This window comes from Mandrillus leucophaeus, unplaced genomic scaffold (genome assembly GCF_000951045.1).
Source record: "Mandrillus leucophaeus isolate KB7577 unplaced genomic scaffold, Mleu.le_1.0 Scaffold247, whole genome shotgun sequence".
Taxonomy (NCBI): Eukaryota; Metazoa; Chordata; class Mammalia; order Primates; family Cercopithecidae; genus Mandrillus; species Mandrillus leucophaeus.
This window is the reverse complement of record NW_012102554.1, coordinates 1,316,273-1,335,949: the sequence shown is the minus strand read 5'-3', so window position 1 is coordinate 1,335,949 and position 19,677 is coordinate 1,316,273. Positions and strand designations below refer to the sequence as shown.

The following is a 19,677-nucleotide window of genomic DNA, read 5'->3' as shown; positions in this document are numbered from 1 at the left end:
GCGATTTCAGCTCGCTACAAGCTCCGCCTCCCGGGTTCACGCCATTCTCCTGCCTCAGCCTCCTGAGTAGCTGGGACTACAGGCACCCGCCACCTCCCCTGGCTAATTTTTTGTATTTTTAGTAGAGACGGGGTTCCACCATGTTAGCCAGGATGGTCTCGATCTCCTGACCTCGTGATCCGCCCGCCATGGCCTCCCACAGTGCTGGGATTACAGGCATGAGCCACTGCACCTGGCCCTATGTGGGTCTATTTCTATACTCTGTTCTGTTTCAGTAATCTGTGTAACTGTTACATCACAAGTACCACATTATTTTGACTATTGTAGCTTTATAGCAACAGGAAATTTTTTTATCTTCACAAATAAAACATTAACAACTACATATGCAATCTTCCAATACTGAGATATTCAATAGGGAACTGAGAGAGAGAAGGGAGAATTTGGGAAAGAGGATATGGTGGAAGGTGGCTCTTTGAATTGTTTTGCTTTTAGGAATACTTAAAATATTAAGTAGCCTATTGCAGTGTGAATAGAGCAAGTTTCAGCTAAATTTTCTGACAGAATCTACATTTGATTCTTCTCTCTCTCTAGAGAGGCTTACATTCATTTGGAGGGGAACTAATCCTGTGACTTCTAGGTTATCTCTTAGTTTATTCTCTAGAATGGCACTATTGGCAGGCACTAGAGGACTTAAGGGAGAACAGCATTGTTCTAGAATATAAAAGCCAACTTGTAATTTCCATATTAGTTGTGGATGGAGAATTTTCACAGGCAAATCAAATGATCACATAATCCCCAAACCCCTTTTCAGCTGTAGTTATTTACTTTATCCATTTATTCTTTTCTAACTCTGCAGGATACTTGAGAAGTTATATAGATTCTTCCAGAGTGAACATGTCCCTTAAATTTATGGATTTGAACATGGCTTCTGCTGTGATCACCTTAGGGAGATGGGACCTATTGGTACATTACAAAGAATCTGGAACAGTTAACAACAACAATCTTATTTGAGGTGGCTGCTTTCCACTTTACTACCCCAAAGTCCTATAGAAAGCCAACAACTTTACTCAGATTAAAGATGGGATTAATTTCTCCTTATGCAGCTAAATACATAAGCAATGCATGTAAATATTTAATAAATATAGAAGAGCTCTTATAAACACAAGTCAATAAACAACCTCAATAAAGTGCGGGAAACAGTATGCATTTTGCTTGGGATAGTGTTTTCTTTACTCAGTGAGGTTAACAAACAATGATCTCATCATTAGTCAACAAGATAGTAGAGAGACCATCAAAGCAAACTACAGGAGAGTCCAGATTGATTCGTGCCAAACAAATGTTTGTAGCTAACAGCTGTATTATCACTCATTCTAATTTACGCAGCTGGGGTTCTCCTTTCATTTCCTAAGTGAGATAAATGTCATGCTGCATGATACAAGCACCATCTCTACTGCTTGAGTCATGAATCAGCTCAGCTCCCTCCTAGTTAGCTTCGCCCCTCATTGTAGGTTGGGGGAAGTGGCTTGCTACAGTTACAGCTATAAATAGCTAATAAGCTTTTTTCTAAGGTTGTTTGAGTCCATTTGTGAATCATTCGCTATTTTATTTAAAAAATACGGGTTTGATTGAATGTCATGAAGGTATTGAAAAAACCGCTTTCATCTGAAAAAATGTTTGGTTTTGTAGGTTTAAAACTATTAGCATAAAACTTCTCTTTTTAAAAAATTCTTAAATCAAAACTTGAAGACTGGAGAGTAAGAAAAAGTATGGTATAGTCTCTGCCTGCTGGATGAGATTCCATGATTTATTCTCTAAGTCAAAGATTCTGCAGTTAGCTTTCTCCTCAGTACTCAGGCTGAGTTTGGACAGGTCCTAAGGTGTTGATCCCTTTAGCTCATCTAGTTAATGGGACATAGAGTACTCTTGACTACTCCATGCTTTTTCCTATCAGAGCAGACCAAGACAATCAAAACTGTGATTTTTAAAGCTTATCTAAAATAGAAATGGGAGAGTATTATGTAAAAAAGGATGGCTAAATGTACAGGGCAGTTGATCCTAGAACATGTTAGTGGTAGGTGATGCGTTTAACTGTCAAAATGCTACTCACAGCAAAGGGGACCCAATCCCCAGGAGGAGGTCTGGAAAAGAGGAGGGAAAAGAACCTGAGGCTTGGTGTGCACATTCTGAGACCAGTCCTGGCTCTGCCACTCAGTGGGTGCCTGTTTGCAAGTCATTTCTTGATCTCTGTGAGTCTTTTTTCCAATTATAAAGTAGGATAATAATTCCTGCCTCCCAGGATTGTCATGAAGATTAAATAAAATAATGTTTGTGAAAACAAGTAAACAGAATAGGTGTTCAATCAACAATAACATTAGCTGGACACGATGGCTCACGCCCATAATTCTAGCACTTTGGGAGATCAAGACCAGAAGATTGTGTGAGCCCAGGAGTTCAAGACCATCCTGGGCAAGATGGCAAGCCCTGGTCTTTGCAAAACTAAAAATAAATAAAAGAAAGTAGCCGGGCTTGGTAGTGTGCACCTGTAGTCCCAGCTATTCGAGAGGCTGAAAGGCAGGATTGCTTGAGCCCAGGAGTCCAAGGATGCAGTGAGCCGTGATCACACCACTGCTCTCAAGCAATTTTTATATTCTGGCTTATTGACTTAACACATTATTTAAAGTTTGTCTGGGTCTTGGTGGCCCACGCCTGTAATCCCAGTGCTTTCAAGGCCTAGGCAGGAGGACCTCTTGAGGCCAAGAGTTTGAGACCAGCCTGGTTAACATAGTGAGACCCTGTCTGTACCAAAAAAAATTTTTTTAATTAGCCAGGCATGATGGCAAGTGCCTGTGGTCCCAGCTACTCAGGCTGAGTTGGGAGGATTGCTTGAACTCAGAATTTCAAGGATCCAGTGAGCCATAATCATACTACTACAGTTCAGCCTTGGCAAGAGAGCGAGACCCTGTCTTAAAAGAAAATCTTCTGTGTGTACATACACATATTTTTTTAAAAGTCAGTCATTGTAGTGGGGGAGACAGCTATTAAGCACAATGTGAGAGTTATGTACATAGCGCTGTGAGATCAGAGAAGGAACACCAAACCCTGCAGGGAGGGGAGGGGAGGAAAGCCACCTTCTCAGAGGAGGTGAAAGATGTATCTCTGTAAAAATGAGTTTATCATCAAGTAAGCAAGGCGTGAAAAGGCTTTGCAGGTAGATGGAGCAGCTTATACCAAGGCACACAGGCATGTTCCAGGAAGGGCAAGTGGTTTTGTGTGGTTAGAGTCGTGGGCGTGTGGTGGCGGGAATGGTGGGAAAGAAGGCTGGAAACATAGTGGTTATATTGGCCTTCATAATCTGAATTCCACAGATAAAGGTTTAAACTGCTGTTACCACATAAAGGAACTGCTTCAGTGCCTTGGTCTTGTTTGTTTCTGGTGGAAATCTGGACAGATTAATTTGGCCTGTTATTTCTGGGTACTTCAGAAAGACAAATACCCATTCCCCATATTTTTGGGATTTCTGTTCCCAACACAGTTGGAACCAGGAAGCATAGCAATGAGAATTAAGAAAGGAGAACAGGGAAGAAGCAGAGAGTAGATCTATTTGGGATTTAAGAAGAGATATTACAAAAAGCAGGCATCTTTGACTAGTTTACTGGGATCTCTAGTAGAGATTTATTTTTCTGTTTTTAAAAATTTATTCTCTGAGAATAAATATACCTTGATAAGTGTAATAAAATAGCTCTGACAAGGAACTCACCCTAATATGAGTAATTAATAAAAAGAAACATTTTACCCAACTTTAGAAACTGTTCAGGGAGCAACTGCCCTGAATAAAGAGGGCATGAAAAGCCTTTTGTGTTCCTTTTTGTCCTGTATAACAAATTATTTTTCTTGCAAAGCCCCAAATTGCTTTCCCCTACACTGCCGCATTGCTGTGAACATGATTCCAGTACACTGTGGCTCTTCCAGGGATACTCCTGGTATCAATCTTGAGGCCTATTCAAACGAGGATGGGAGTCAGAGTTGAACTGTGCCAACATTCCTGCTGAGAATTAGCCCAGTTTCATTATGTGCGGAGGAGCCCCCAGTTCACTGCCCTTACATGTTTGGGGTACCCAGAGCTGAGAGGCTCTGCAGGGAGTGCAAAGTTAAGAAACTGCATGATAGGAACACTATCACTTACTCTTTCATAATGAGCTCTGTGCAGGGAAACTAAAAAAAGATGAGGTTTTTCTGTCATTCAGTGCGGCTGTGGTGTTCTACTTGTAACAAGCTACTTCTGCTTCACAAGGCAAGAAAAACACAAGAATGGTGGACAGACTCTCAGAATGAGCAGAGTCCCCAGGAGTCCCATCTGTCTTTTTTAACTCCTTCAATTAACTGGAGTACTAAGGGAGAGATTTGTTGCTTGGCCTGTGCCTTCATTCTACAGATGAAGAAACTGAGACCCAGGTGGAAGTGAAGTGGCTTTCCCGAACTGAAGATTCGTTAGAAGCTAGAGTTTGTAGTACCAGGTCTTCTGACTCCTGTGGGTCAATTGGGGCAGGAGGTATAAGACTCAATGTGGGCTTATAAATATATAAGCCTAAATATGGTTATAATTAGCCAGATTGTCAGCAGTGGGGCAGAAGGTATCACACGAGTGCATTGTAAAATCTTTTCTGCTTGGAAGAAAAGATGACAGCGAACTAAAACTTTGATCTCTGTGCCTTTATGTACCTTTATCCTATTTAATCTATATTACATCATATATAGGATTTGATTTCTCAAACTGTATATTTACCTGTTTTATTTTACAAATTGCCAATTTCATCAGAATAGGACTTGGTATCATCAGGATATCTCTATCAACTTGCCTTTTAACCACTTGGAAGACCTGTGCACCCTTGCAGCCTCCTTTATCTTGCCATGCACTCCCACCTTCTGGTCATGTCAGGAGGGGCAGTATCCCTCAGGAACCAAAGTGAAACTTTTCCATTTTAGAAGATTGGTCAATCCTAGGCCTTTGTTTTATGTGTAATTCATTCTTTCTTAGACTTTCTAATGCCACAGACTTTGACTTTAGAAACCTTTGGGTTATAACAAAGTACTGAGGAACTATAACTTAATCTGTTCAGATCTAATATTAAATGAGACCCAGATTTTTTCCCTAGTGAACTGCAAAGCCACGTTTATTGAACACCTACTAGGTTTACATGGGAGTCCTTTTAGCTGTGCATTCCTTATTGGTAAGGGAGTATGCCCAACAGTGCACCTGGCACATAGGAGAACTATGAATATGTGTTGAATGACGGGCATTGATGAAAGCCAAGGTTGTTTAGAAGTGTCCCGTCCTGTCCTGAGGCCATTCCAGATGGAAGTGGTTCTCCCATAGCCTAACACATCCCATTCTGTCTTGAACTACAACTCGACTTTCTTCCAAACATGAAGGGGAAAGGTATTATTCGTCTGAGATTTGCCTTGTGGTGTTTAGCACAAATTTGGTTTCTGAGGAAAGGCTGGTAAAGCATTGATGCAGGGAAAATTATTCTTAGGTATTCTTCTCTGATGATCATAGACTGAGTGAAACTTTTATATAGTTACTGTAGCCATGAATATAATCACTGGCCGACATTTCTAGTGGCAAAAAATAACCTCTAGAATGGTCTGATGAATATCAGGGAGTAGGGCTAACAGAAATATAATGCCAGCTGGGCCAGCAGTGTCTGCCAACCCCAAATATTTATTTGGCATCTTACTATGTGTAAAACTCATGATTTTTCCTTGCTTGTGCTTGTTTCTTGAATGTAAACCTGAAGGCAGAATCTATGTTCTGTTTTGTAACTGATGATTTATGAACATTATTTGTGTCTTCAAGAGGTCATATTCCTACCTACTTTGAAATCAGCTTTGAGTGCAGGAATAAGATTTTGATGGTATGTGGTACACATTAGTGCTCAGTAAATGTAGAAAAGAGAACAGAAAAATGACAGAATGCTGGGAGGAAGGAAGGGAAGGAGAGGGAGTAATCCCAAGCCTGGTCCCTGGCGTCAGCCTGCAGATAGTCCAACAGGTTCTGTCATGAACCAGCTGGGGAGCCTGGTGACATTCACTAACTTCTAACTCAAGTTTACTCATCTCTAAAATGAGATAAAACCTGCTTTGTAGGGTTTTTGAGAGGCTTGTGACGTAATGCTTGTAAATATCTAACATCGACTACTCAATAAATATTAGTTTAATTTAATGAATAATATGTTTGTGAATTCCAGTAATTATCTTGCTGAGAAAGCAGTTACCTGTTTATCTTCCTGGAGTTTAAAATGAGTCCACATCAGTTAATTTGGATTCCCCAGAGCGGAGCGAGCAAGCACACTGACATTCTCAGAAGAGCAGACAGTCACAGACGACAGTATCCTCAGGGAACACCCCTCCCTGAGTGCTGGTGTTAAGTCAGAGGATTGCTGTTTCCCCAACTGCCCTTCACTGTGAGTTCTCCCTCTCACCAGTCATAATTTTCACCATTCCCAGAACAGAGGGCCAGATTCTCCTTCCCTTTGTGTCTATTTTCTTCTCAGAGGAGCATCTCTGTGTGAGAACGGGGCCTTTACTGAGCCCAGGTCTTCCTGAGACCTTTGCCTGGAAGTGGAAGAGACACAAACTGGCAAGGGAAAGGCAATCTGGTAGGTTGGCCACAGCTCATCCATCAAACTTCAGGGCCAGGTGTTAGCATTTTCCAACACCTTGATAAGTAATGTTTTCAGCAAATCAAGAAACTCTAGTTCTGCCTCTTTCAGAGACATCACTTTTTCCCTTTTCTCAGGATGGGGATACATTTTCAAAATCTTTTTTACAAGGAGGCAGAGTTACAGCTAATGAGTGATATTGGAGACTGAGGGGAAGTTGGAGTTTCCCCAGTGTTTTTCTGAAGGAGTTAACGGCATAGGCAGTTTGGGAGATCTAGGGGAGACCTGCTTTGGAAGGTCCAGCCATCTCCTTAACATCACCCCCATTTCTTTCCATTGAACATGGAAGAAAAGGGGAGGCCCTGGCTTCTCACACTTGCTCATGGTTAGCATGTCTGCACACTTACTGTGTGCCAGGCTGGGTTCTAAGTGCCATATATGGTACACTACTTAATCCTCAAAATAGAATTATAAAGTACATAGTATTTTTATCCCCCCCTACAGAGGAGGATCCAAGGCTCAGAGATAGTAAATAAATTTCCGAGGCTCAAACAGTTATTAAGTGATAGAACTGGTTAAAAACAAACAAAAAAAGAATCCGGGCAGCCTGGCTCCAGAGCCTTTTCTCCTACCCAGGGTTCTCCGCTGTCTGCAAAGTCATTAGTCCCACTGGAGGATATCAACAAGGGACTGCAGGAATTGAAAGTAAATGTAGCGTTTCTCTTCCCCAGGCTTTTAAAATATTTAATTTTTAGGTAAATTTCAGGAACAAGTAGCAATTTTTCATCTCAACAAGACCAAATTGCCTCTATGGGCTATATGGTGGCTCTGCTCTCCTTTTTCCGTAAAGTGGCGTATGCTCTCCAGTAGAGTCGCACCCTGTTGCAGGTTAGATTCCCAGGGAGCATTCACAGAGTTGTACTTTAGCTTGCAGGATTTTACTAGGGATCCCTGCTGAAGGGGAGTGGCCATGGGGAAGTGGAACTGCAACGCAGGCCTGACACAGCCTCTGCCAGTCACGTGGGTCATCATGGAGTATATACTGCCCCTCAGAGCCCAGTCCTGTGCTAGGCTGAAAGGGTAGGACCTTTATACAAACCCTGCCACCACCAGTGGGTGGATATGGGCCACTTGGAAGAGGGCATCTCCTTGGGCAAGGGAGCCCTTTTCAGCTGAGGTGGACCCAAAGGAGGTGACAGCACTCCCCATCACTGAGGTAGAGTTGTGCCTTGAGCAGGGGCTCTAAGTAGTGGATCTTTGTTTCCATAGTGAGACTTTCATTTGCGTTGTCAATGTGAATGTACTCATTGGCAAGTGCTTTCTCCTAACTCAGCCTCTTGTTTTGTTGGATTCAAGATAAATGGCATTTACAAGATTGCACAAAAAGAGACAGATTCTCAACTGTCTGGTATCCTTTTACTGTAGCGCTAGGCAGAGGCAGAGGTATAATATTGATAGTCTCTTTGGAGCATGTAATAAAAATCATGCCTGGCATTTTGGGAGATACATGAACAATTTGTTTTACCCTCATGATATCTTTAAAGTGGCACCAGTTGACATTTTTCTGGAGCCGGAGTCCAAAGCTAAAGGCCACAATACAGTGATGGAAATCTCCGGTTACATTTTGCTTGCCAGTTGTCTTTAGAGAAATCTTTCAGTGATGAAGATTCCAGATTTAACTCCCTTTTCCTTACTCCTTCCATCATGAAACTAAAGCTATCTTCCAGTTCACTCCAGCATGGACATTAAACTGTACCCCACTAACTTATGTCTTGTACACCCAAGTTGATGACAACAGCTGGGTTGGTTTGCCTTTTAGTATTTGTTACTGTTGCATCCCAATGTTACCCTGAGCTGGCATTGACCAGTGACTGTCTCAGCTGCAGGGTGTGCAAAACCTGTCTCCATTTCCCTTCTTTCAGGTTGGAAAGCTTATCCAAGAAGCAGCTGGAAGAAGTAATTTGAAGAGAGTAACTCTGGAACTTGGAGGCAAAAGTCCTAATATTATTTTTGCTGATGCTGATTGTAAGTCAACGACAGGTCCCACACATGAACCAGCACACACCCTTTGGTACTCTCTTTTGTATCTCCACTTTTTATAGGACACTAGCAAAAGATCTTTGAAGCTAAGGGCAATTAAGAAGATCTCTAAAGAGAAAACAGTTTGATAATGGGGAAAAAGCACTTTTCAGTTGACGACTGAACCGTTTGTTTTCTAGACACTAATGAGCCATTTTGAATCTGTGATGTTGTAGAATGGGGGATGAGATGAAGGCTTGGTCAGTGACATATGGTTAAACAGCAACGGTCTCAGCTGCTGAGCACCCGAAGGATAGTCTCTCTGCCTGGATACAATAAATCTGTAACTTTTCAACTGTGCCTGGTGGCTGGTAGACCATTATAAATAAATCCAACTTCATCAGCCCTGGCAGCATTTTCTAAATCCACAGTCCCTTTTCTGTTTAGTCAATTCCAACCCCTTTCTGCTACTCCCATGACTTTCAGTCAGGATGACAGCACACGTGGGTCAGTTCGGTATGTGTAGTCCTAAAGCTGGGATGATTCCACCTTGCCAGTAGGACCTTCCAGAGGCTTAGAGCAGTAACTGAGAAACCTCATGTCTCTAGGAAGGATGCCACCTAGGCCATTCTGCACAGGTGTGACCTTTCTGTTTTGAAAAGCTCTCCGGGTAAGGAAATCCCAACATCTCATTCAGTGATTCTTTTTTTTTTTTCTTTACATTTTGCCAGGCAGAGCTGCTTTCCCAGTTTCACCACCAGAGAGAGCAGAAAACCGAAAGCAGATTGCTTGAATTTCAACCCCAGTTTGGAATTTGCAGAGTTCAGCTTTAGCTCTATGTTAGTTGTCAAGAAAATCAGAATCCTTATGCCTATTCCTCTTGAGGAGTAGGAACCCCATCGCCCTCACATTGACTGATTCATTTATTCAGTCAGTCGGTCATTTAGCAACTAATGCCTGTCAGATTAAGCTATTTTGAAGTGTAAGATCGAAAGGATGAATATGGAAGAGTTTTCATACGATTTTACACAAGTCCATGTCAATCTAGAGGCAATTTACTGTCTTCAGAGAAGATCCATTGGTGTTACAGTTTAATCCCCCAAATACCAAACATACCGCTACAAGGCCCTGTACATTAGGAGTTGTAAATTGGCCAGATACAAAATATAGACATGTTTACCTGTATAAACATTACACTATGTTCAAAACAAAAACTGCATATTAAAATATTGATTTCTGTGAAAATTGAGAAGATCTGACAACCTGGGGCTCATATTTATGCATGGCAATGATTAAATGTAGTGACTTTCCTTCTTAGCCTCTCCATTACATTGCTCCATTACCACCTGGTAGCCTCATACCTTTACCTTGTCTGCCTAGCCCTGTGGTGTATTGGGGATTGAGACTCCTGTTATACCTGAGGTTCAGTCCCTCTATTTGCAGAATAAGAAAGAGACCCAAAGAAGTGAAGTCGTTCAAGTTCACATAGCATGTCAGGGTGTAGTTAGAACTGGAACTAAGTTGCATTCCCAATTCAGTACTATTCATGGTTATGTCCTGCAGTGAGCACACTATACCTGGGGCTTTGGAGAGGGGAGGGAGGTGGCTCCATAGACAAGCAGTGGCAACATGGCTGTTTCCTCTTGTAGTGGACTATGCTGTGGAGCAGGCCCACCAGGGTGTGTTCTTCAATCAAGGCCAGTGCTGCACTGCAGGCTCTCGCATCTTCGTGGAGGAGTCCATCTATGAGGAGTTTGTGAGAAGAAGCGTGGAGCGGGCCAAGAGGCGCATAGTGGGGAGTCCCTTTGACCCCACCACTGAGCAGGGTCCCCAGGTAGAAAAATCATAACCATTCCCTTGGTTTACTTAATTCTTGGCTGGCACAGAACTGTGTGCACTCTAGTAGGACCCAGCAAAGCAACATCTTTCTTTTCAGCTGCCTCCTTTATTCCCCACCATGTCTTCATGGCTGGAAATGTAGCCAGAGAGGGATTGCTTATTTCTTAGGCTTCTCTTTCCCTTTCTAAGTTGTATCTCTGAAAAACTATGGCGTTACTGTTACTTTAAGAATATTCTGACCTTTGGGACTAAGCTGGAGTCTCTCAGTTCTAAAGAAAGCCCTGAGTTATGACAAGATGGGTCTCGACACTAGAACCCAGTCCCAGTCCTTCCAATCACTGAACTTTAGGACATCCCTACAGATGCCACAGTCAAGGTGGGTAGATATCTTTCTTTCCTAGAGCCATCTATCCTTTTATAAGCTGCCAAGGAGTCTGTCCAGCAGCCTGAACCAGTCTGGACATATCACTTGTAGCTTGTGAATGTGTAGGAAATGAAGGGCTGGCTCACTTCCCTTTTGCTGTATGGTTATTTCTTAATCTGAATGCCTTGTGTACTGTAGTGGGGTGGGGAGGGCCACAAAGTCTCTCCTGAGCAGCCAGACTACACTTTTCACCTCTGCAGGTTCGCCGTAATCATCAAGGCATATTTCTAAAGGGAATTCTGGTCTTAATCTGTAGACAGGTTCTGAGACTTTTTAGAAGGAACTCGGACCAGCTCCTATATGGGTCACTAAAGCATGGGTTTTCCTGTTAAGGGACAATATCTCCTCAGTTTAGGGACTATTCAAGAGAAGATTGATGTTCTGGCTGAGCCATTCAAACTTGGGTGAATGTAGGTTTTTGTATTATTTACCTCTGTCAGTTTTTGGGGGGAAGGCTGACCTTATTTTTTTTGGACTAGGAAACTAGTCCTTCACTCTTTACTGTTAATATTTTTCTCTAAAGTTCCTCTAAAAATGTAATAGGAATTCCTTTAAAAACAAACCACAATAAGATTGGGTGTGTAGCACTATCTAAAGAGGCTGTGTGCTAATTTTTGCCTCTTTTTTACTATCAGTACAACTTGCTAACTTACTCAATTATAAAGGTCAGTTTTCCCTCATATGAACAATGAATAGTAAATTAGCCAGTGTCTCCATCATTTTGAAACATTTTTCTAAATGTTCAGCTGGTACTTCTGATTAGGCAATATCATCAGAGCAGTGCATTTATTGGAATCATTGATATATTAGGATTAACCATACAAAATTGCCAATTTTTTGTAGGTCAAAAATTGGTAAGTGACAGCAGGTTTAGATTTGACTGGGTGTAAACTTTGAAAAAATCATGTCTCCCACAGATTGATAAGAAACAGTACAACAAGATCTTGGAACTCATCCAGAGTGGTGTGGCTGAGGGCGCCAAACTGGAATGTGGAGGCAAAGGACTGGGCCGAAAGGGGTTTTTCATTGAGCCCACGGTGTTTTCAAATGTCACTGATGATATGCGGATTGCCAAGGAGGAGGTATCAAATATGCTGTTCTCACAAAAGCCACATCTTTCTTGGGATCGTTTCTAGAGCATTTCTAGTGGATGATAATAGAGTTTTAGCTCTTTATATTTTACATATATTCATTTTGCAATAGTAATGAACATGGCTATGAAAATTCCAGTTTCAAGAAGAAAAGTAAACCAAAAGACAAGCAAGCTAGGTGGAGGCCAGGTGACATGCTGTGTGCTTGTGATGATTATTAGCCAACGGAACAATCAGAATATCCTACCAATGACCTCAACAACACACTGGCACCAGTTCAGTTCTCCTAAATATGAGTCACTAGGATGTTAACCAGGAGAGAGAATACACTGAAGCATCTTCAAATCTGTGCAAGAGAAGGACCAGGAGCAAGTCAGCCCACAGTCCAGAGCATTCAGTTCTGGAGCAGTGTTTGCAGCATCATGGAGGATGCCACTTTCTCTTCTGTACCTAAAGAAGACACCCCTAGTATACAGAGTGGAATCAAGTGATGCCGGAGAGGTTGGGGAATTTGGGGATGTTAAACAAACACTAATGTTAGACTCTTCTTGCATCATCTTATCCTAGGAAAGGTTGGGAGATTTTACAGTTTTGTACTGCTAAACTTAAATGTTATTTAAGTAATCAAGGCAGAGTAAACGTGCATTGAAATGTGGAAAGCAGGTAAAAGAATGACAGAGCACCCATGTTGAGTCATACTATCTTTTTGCAGATCTTTGGCCCTGTTCAGGAAATTTTGAGATTTAAGACGATGGATGAAGTTATTGAAAGAGCCAATAACTCAGACTTCGGACTCGTAGCAGCCGTCTTTACTAATGACATCAACAAGGCCCTCACAGTATCTTCTGCAATGCAAGCTGGGACTGTTTGGTAAGATCAGAGTCAGTCTTGTAACAAATTCCACTGGTGGTATAGGGACCAGGGGGAAATAAACAGGTATCTTCTTGGAAGGATGGGGAATACCAAAAGCAATCAAACTTCACCAAAAAAGGTGTACACTCTGTACTGCTTAGATCCAGAAATCAAAGTAGATTTTAAATTACAAACTTTTCCTCTGGAGGAAAGGAATTTAAAAATCAAACTTGTAAAAGAAATGCCGTGCCACTCAGATTATTTCTGTGTGGTCAGACTTTACATGAACTCACAGTACTATGTTTTCTTCTTTCAGGATCAATTGCTACAATGCCTTAAATGCCCAGAGCCCCTTTGGGGGATTCAAGATGTCTGGAAATGGGAGAGAAATGTAAGTCTCAAAGTTGCTGATGCCTGCAGAGAAATAGATTGCAAATATCAGCACAGAGCAGTACTTTAAAAATAGTTTAATTGTCTTACACTGATCCATTCATTCAACAAACATTTCGTTGAGCACATGGTACTAAAAGCTAAGTACTACTACATGTTGCAGAGATGAATAACACACAATTCCCTTTCCCAAAGTGAGAACAGAAAAAATTACTGTACTATTAATTCCCTGTAATAAAGGCTATGATAGAAGTATGTTAAACATTTTGTCAGTACAGAGAAAAATTTTTGACTGGTGAGGTCAGAGAAGACTTCACAAAGGAAGTGACATTTTTTTCCTGGAAGTAACATCCAGGAAAAAAACCCACTTTCCCTCCTTTTGAAAGAAACTGATCTATATTTTCCAAATCCTGTGATTCACAGAGGAAACGTGTTTCATGCCCATTCCCTCAGCCATTACTGAATGCATATTCTTTTGAGCAAATGCCTAGTTCACAATTAACAAGTATTGAGCATAAACTATGTACAAAGCACTGCACTTGGTCTGTGGAGGAAGATGCAGGCCCTTAAGGCATTTAATATGTTTTGGGGTAAATAAAACTAATAACATTGAAAGAATCAGAGGAATCGCAGAGAAGACTGAAAAGCAATGGAGGAGCTCAGGGATAGGGAAGATCATTGTGAGCTGGAGAAATCTGGGAAACCTTTAGATGTGATCTGCTACAGGGGTTTGAATTAGCCTTTCAAGAAGAGGAATGCTTGGATCGAGAAGGGGGAATGTATTTTCAAGGTTGGTGGGCAAAGCAGGGTAGCAGTAGGGGAGAGTGAATAAAGGTATTGTGGGAAAAACAACTGTGGTGTTGGTGGGAGAAATGCAGTGAACCAACAAGACGAGAGCGGAGGATTTACATACTGCAGATAGTTTCACTGGTAATCTCAAGCTCCCAAGCACCGAACTATAAAGTAGGTATAGCTTGGAGATTAGAGCAGTTTCTAGAATCACACTGCTCGGATTTGAATCCTGCCTATATTACTACCTGTACAAGCTTGGACAAATTCCTTAATCTAAGCCTCAGTTACCTCATCTATAAGATGGGAATAATTATAGTACCTACCTCAGGGTTGCTGTGAGGATTGAGTGTAAGGGTTAAGTATGCAAACATCCAACAGAATGTCTGACAAGCCTTCAGAAAATGTTAGCTGCACTCATAACATTATTCATCAAGCAGATTCATGTTATATAGGTGATCCCTCTTTTTCTTAACCTGTAACTTTGGCAGAAGTTTCCCTAAATCTCAGCTGGTGTCACCGACTTCTGTTCTGTATCTGGTAACGCCAGGGAGAAGCTGTTCTCACTTGAACCTTTTCTTCTGGCCTCCAGTACCCCTCACTTACTTTACAGCTAGAACCTATAGACAGTCTGGATCGGATTCGTTCAGTTCTTAGTATTCCTTCAGCTTTTACAGAGTCTTCTTGTACTCCAGGTATCTCTTCATTTGCTTTTGACCTTAACTGTCTGCTTCCACTTTTCAAGATGCATTCCGCTTCTTATTTCATTTCCTTCCTCTATGTCTGTGCTCTCCCAGTCTCTGAAATGCTGGGGGAAGTCACTGGCTCTGGGAATGCTGCTTGCATTGACTGTTTTGTTACAGATCATTAACAGGGTGAATCATGAGCATAAACTATACTTTCAATAAATGATCGCTGGTTGATGGAGCCTAATCCCAGGTTAAGCCGTGGTCCCTCATCATGGGCAGGCTTGTGACATTAGCTGAGTCTAGTCTATTCCCATCAGAAATGTTCTCCTTGCCCAGAAAGATGGTCCAGGAGACAGTTTGGCTGTATCTGAACCTCACATAACAGTGCCCAAGAGACTGAAGAACCGTTTCTCTCTACTTGTCTTGCAGGCACTGTGGTGATTGTACCTTCCCAGTGGAGTTAAAAAATAATTAGGAAATGCTGTTCTTTGATGAGACCCACTTCATCTTGTCTAGATTGCATGGTTTTGTGTTTGGTTTGGTTTGGGTTTTGGCCTCTACCTTCCCCCAAAACATGTTTTCTCTTTCTTAAATGACGCAGAGTGACAGAAAATGCTTTCTTGGTCCCCAGCTCTTCCACCTCATTTGATATAGCCTCAGAAACTCCACTTAACCCTCCATCTAGACAGAATTGTTCATCTCATGGCCTGCAAACTCCATGCAGCGTTGGTCCCTGACAGCTCCCTGTCTATCCCTAAGAGGAGCAGAGACGTGAAGTGGCACTTCCAGAAACATCTGGAAACTCCAGGGAGGGCTGACCTAGCCAATGAGGTCTCCCCACAGAGAGCTGTGGGGAGGGCTGCCCTCTGTAGGTTATCTGATGGGCTGCCCTCTTAATTCCCAGGCTCAGAGACAAGCTTTTCTCAGGTCCTCCTGCCCACTGAATTCCACCTGTTTGACTTCTCCTGTCCTTTTACTTACTTCCTCATCAAACTCCCCTGAGATAAGGGGTGGCAAAGCACAAGTCATAAAATGTCACAAACTGAGGAGATGGAAAGAATGCTGTGAACCTCAGCATTTTAAAAACTCAGGACACTGACTTTGAAAATGAGAAGCATTGTTAGATAATCTAAATCAGGGCTTGTCAAGTTTGTGTGTGTGTGCATGCATGTGCACGCATGCATACAGAGAAGTCACCTCCAGTCTGGGTGATGGTTTTGTTAAGCATGTGTATCTAGGGACCCACTCTCAGAGATTCTGAGTTAGGTGATCTGCGATAGGACCCAGGACCTGCGTTTTTAACAATCTTCCAGAATGACTCCAGTATAGATCACTGCCCAGGACCCACAGAGAAGCACTTCCATTCCAGCAGCGTTTGCCATTGCATCACGCACCCAAACACTGGGATCCACCAGTCATCCTTGGAAGCAACCTGCCTTCTGGTGACCCGCTTCCACCCTCCCTCTCAGTCCCCATCACCTGCAAGCTCCTCTGATGCAGGTGGTCTGGAGATGTTACTCTGAGAAGTGCTGCTGCAAGTCAAGTTAAACAGCAGGAAAATATATACCCTAAACAGAAACTCTTACTTGTTTTATGAGTGAGTATGAGTGATTCCTAAAATGGCTGGCCAAGAGCTACCAATACTGACAGGTTACCTTAAAGCCTCTAGGCATGCCAAGTTTGATTTTTCTTAGGGACTAGAACCTAGTCTGCTGAGGAGCAGGAGTATAGGCTTCTAAATGTGATTGTGCCTTGCTGTATCTTCCTGCTGTGAAAGTGACCATGCAGAGAGATTGGGCTGCATCAGTGGTGATATGCATATCTTTTATGCATCAGTGGGCTTCTTCCCTGTTAACTGTATGTGCCACAAAATTTAACTAGAGTAAATAAATTTGAGACAGAAATTCTGGAACAAAATGGTGAAATTGCTTAAGAATCCAAACTTCAGGGCTTAGTGACCTTTAAGCATTGTTTCCCAAAGTGTGACCCAAATGACCATCTATCTCACAGTCTCCTGGTGCCTCCCTAGAGCTTCTGAAACTGAATCTTTGTGGGGTAGAGGTAGCATTCTAGAATCAACAGTTGAAGCAAGCTCTTTGGGTGATATGTATGCTGAGGTTCAGGAACTGACTGGAGAGATGACTGTGCACCAAGAGGATGGCAGTGACTCAGCTGGCATCTCTTAGCTGGTTCATGGCAAAGTTGAGTGGGCACTCCTGTCTCTGACCCCAGGTTCAGTGCTCTTTGTCTTCTCCATGCCTTCTCAGTTGTGCCACTAAGACCTCTTACTGGCTTTCCTTCATGTCCTGGGCCCAGGGCAGTTCTTTTCATAGCAGATTTGAGTCCACTTCCCCCGTGCACAGATTGCTGCTCCGGACCCAGAGAGGAGCACCTCTGCTCCAGCAGGGTTTTCCATTGCATCACACACCCAAACAGTAGGATCCAACAGTCACACTTGAAAGCAACCATAATCGCGAGGTTTCTGACTCTGTAGACTTCCTTACGTTTCTCACAACCTAGTTAGAGAGTCACATGGGAGTGAAGTGTGGCTTGGGACCTGCCCCAACAAGTGCGTGCAAAAGCCAGGAAACAAGGGAGTAAATTCACTTCAAATGGGATGCACATGGTGTCCGTGATGAAGAGACACATTCAGAATTGCCCAAGGACAGGAAAATGACCAGAGAGAGCCAGAGCTGAGCTGGTAATGAAGAGACTCCGGGCCTGGATGGAGTTAATGAGGGAAGCATGCAATGAGTGGGGCAATTTCAGTGGATTTCTCTCATTCCTCTAAGCAAAATGAACTATACCGACAAGAGAACAGCCTGCTTGCCCCAGTCCCTCCTTGGCTGCCCTCTGTTGTCCCTGTCAACTCAGGTGCCCATGGTGCTCAGAGGAGCTGCTGGCAAAGCCACTGGAGCCTTGTGTAGGCCATGGGGGCTCCTAAAAGGAACCCAGATGAATCACTTACAGCAGGTCTCTCTTGTAAAGCCCAGCCACAGTAACTCATACACTGACTTTCAAAAGACAGCCTTTCTTAATCATTTAATCCTTTCATATTCAAATATATCTCCTAAGTGTTCTTTTATTTTTTCCTGATCTAGAAGATATGACGAACATATGACAGCAGGGTAGAACTAGGGAAGGGGGAGTAGGAAGCCTGTCCTTCCTCCTTCCCTCTCCACTTCCCTCCCTTCGTCATCAGGTACCTTCTTTGTGCCTGCTGTTGTAGGCTATACCCTATGTTTGGTGGAAGGCAAAAAGAAAAATCAGTAGGATACAGCTCAGCAGGGAAGACAGAGATATTCAAGCCCTTTGTCCTCCCAGTGTGTAAGTGTGGTGGCTGAGGTGTAAACAAGGGGCTCTGTGAACAGAGAGGACTAAAGAGGAGCTCCTCCTGAGGCTGTTGGGAAAAGCATCACCGAAGAGTGATTTTCAAAAGAATAGAAGAAAAAAAGTTGTTATTTTAAAGAAAAATAGGAGAACATGCTTGATTTATATAATGAAATGGAAAAAAAGGCATTTAAACAAGGCGAAAAGAACAAGAGAATAGAGAAGATATGTGGAGAAGGAGCATTGTAGTAAACACCCAGAGGGACAGGAACACTTAGACATGTGACCCGCTCCCACCCTCCCTCTTGGGGGAGGAAAGCACACTAGTGTCCCAAAGAGCTAATACTGAACCAGTGCTGCCTTGTAGAGAGAAGCATGGCCAGGGCGTTCAGAGACCTGGGCCTGGTCCCACTGCTGCCCACAGCACTCAGCCTCTCAGCACAGCCTGGGGTCGTTTGTGTGCCCTCTGGCCAAGGCTGACAGTAGGTCTCTGAGTAGTTGAGAGTCATTGCCTTTCTGTGCAGTATTGTGAAAACAAATCACATTTTAACTTTAAAAACTACTCATGAGATGACAGTTTCTCTGACCCTCAAAGGAAGGCTGGGCTGCCCATACATGAGGAATTTTTACATGAATACCCCAGGACTTGCTGTTCGCAGGTGATAAACTGTGCCTCCTCGGGACTCCCGCTGCACTCACATGCAGCTCCCTGGACTTCTGGTATCTGACCCAGCCCATTTCTGTGTTTCAGGGGAGAATTCGGCTTGCGGGAGTACTCAGAAGTTAAGACTGTGACAGTAAAGATTCCCCAGAAGAACTCCTAAGAAGGCCAAGAAGGAAGATGAAGCCCAGCCTGCACGTCTCTCCCTCTCTGCTTTCTCTGTAGGGCCCAGCTCTCAGGAATACACAGCTGAGCCACGGTCCTTATTTAAAGATTGAAAAGATAACATGTAGGCCAGGCAGGTCACTGCACAACTAAAGCAAACCAGCCGGGCACAGTTTTTTGGCACTCTGTAAGGGGCCACCTTAATCATACCAAATATTGGGGAAAGTGGGATAAAAGGAAGAGGAGGAGCTAGCAGATACTTCCGGTATGTCTTTCTGGAGCACAGGATGAAATAAGGGAGCTGTATTATTTCATGCCTTTGTCACAAAGAACTTTCCTCTTAAGGAAAGGTGACCTTTCTACTGTCTTCATTTTCCTCCTTTCAGGCCCTCTTCACTCACCCACCCCCCGCTCTCTTCCAAGGAGATCTCAGCTGAGCTCATTTTGGGGCAGATGTTTGGGCCGGGAACAATTTTCCAAGGTTTTAAAGCCAAATTACCATTTCATGTTATCCGTTTCTTCAAAGCAAAACATGAAATGGTTTTAGCTAGAGTCAGACCAGAATGAAAATGCCAGGAGCTGGTACACTACAGATGTAATAAGAACCTGGGATATTCCTGACCCAGTCTGGTTTTCTTTTACGCATAAATAACATGAATGAAAAAAGATTGGGACAATAGAGATTGGAAGTCATCATGTGCAGTTCACAGCTTCTGAGTTTGCTGCACAGTTTTGGGGTGTCTGTGTGTGTGTGTGTGTGTGTATG

At 42.9% G+C, this 19,677-nt stretch overlaps 1 protein-coding gene across 2 annotated transcripts in view; it reads left to right on the top strand.

The window, feature by feature from the left end:
• The window catches only part of ALDH1A2 (aldehyde dehydrogenase 1 family, member A2), a 115,430-nt gene extending 95,982 nt beyond the window's left edge, over positions 1-19,448 (top strand). For both annotated transcript variants that reach the window (XM_011983175.1, XM_011983174.1), the window contains 6 exons: positions 8,585-8,687; positions 10,331-10,515; positions 11,862-12,026; positions 12,748-12,905; positions 13,204-13,278; positions 18,837-19,448. In XM_011983175.1, the coding sequence (XP_011838565.1) occupies positions 8,585-8,687; positions 10,331-10,515; positions 11,862-12,026; positions 12,748-12,905; positions 13,204-13,278; positions 18,837-18,909 (759 nt within the window). In that variant the 3' untranslated portion in view covers positions 18,910-19,448. The remainder of the gene's footprint in view (positions 1-8,584; positions 8,688-10,330; positions 10,516-11,861; positions 12,027-12,747; positions 12,906-13,203; positions 13,279-18,836) is intronic.
• Positions 19,449-19,677: the final 229 nt, after the last annotated feature.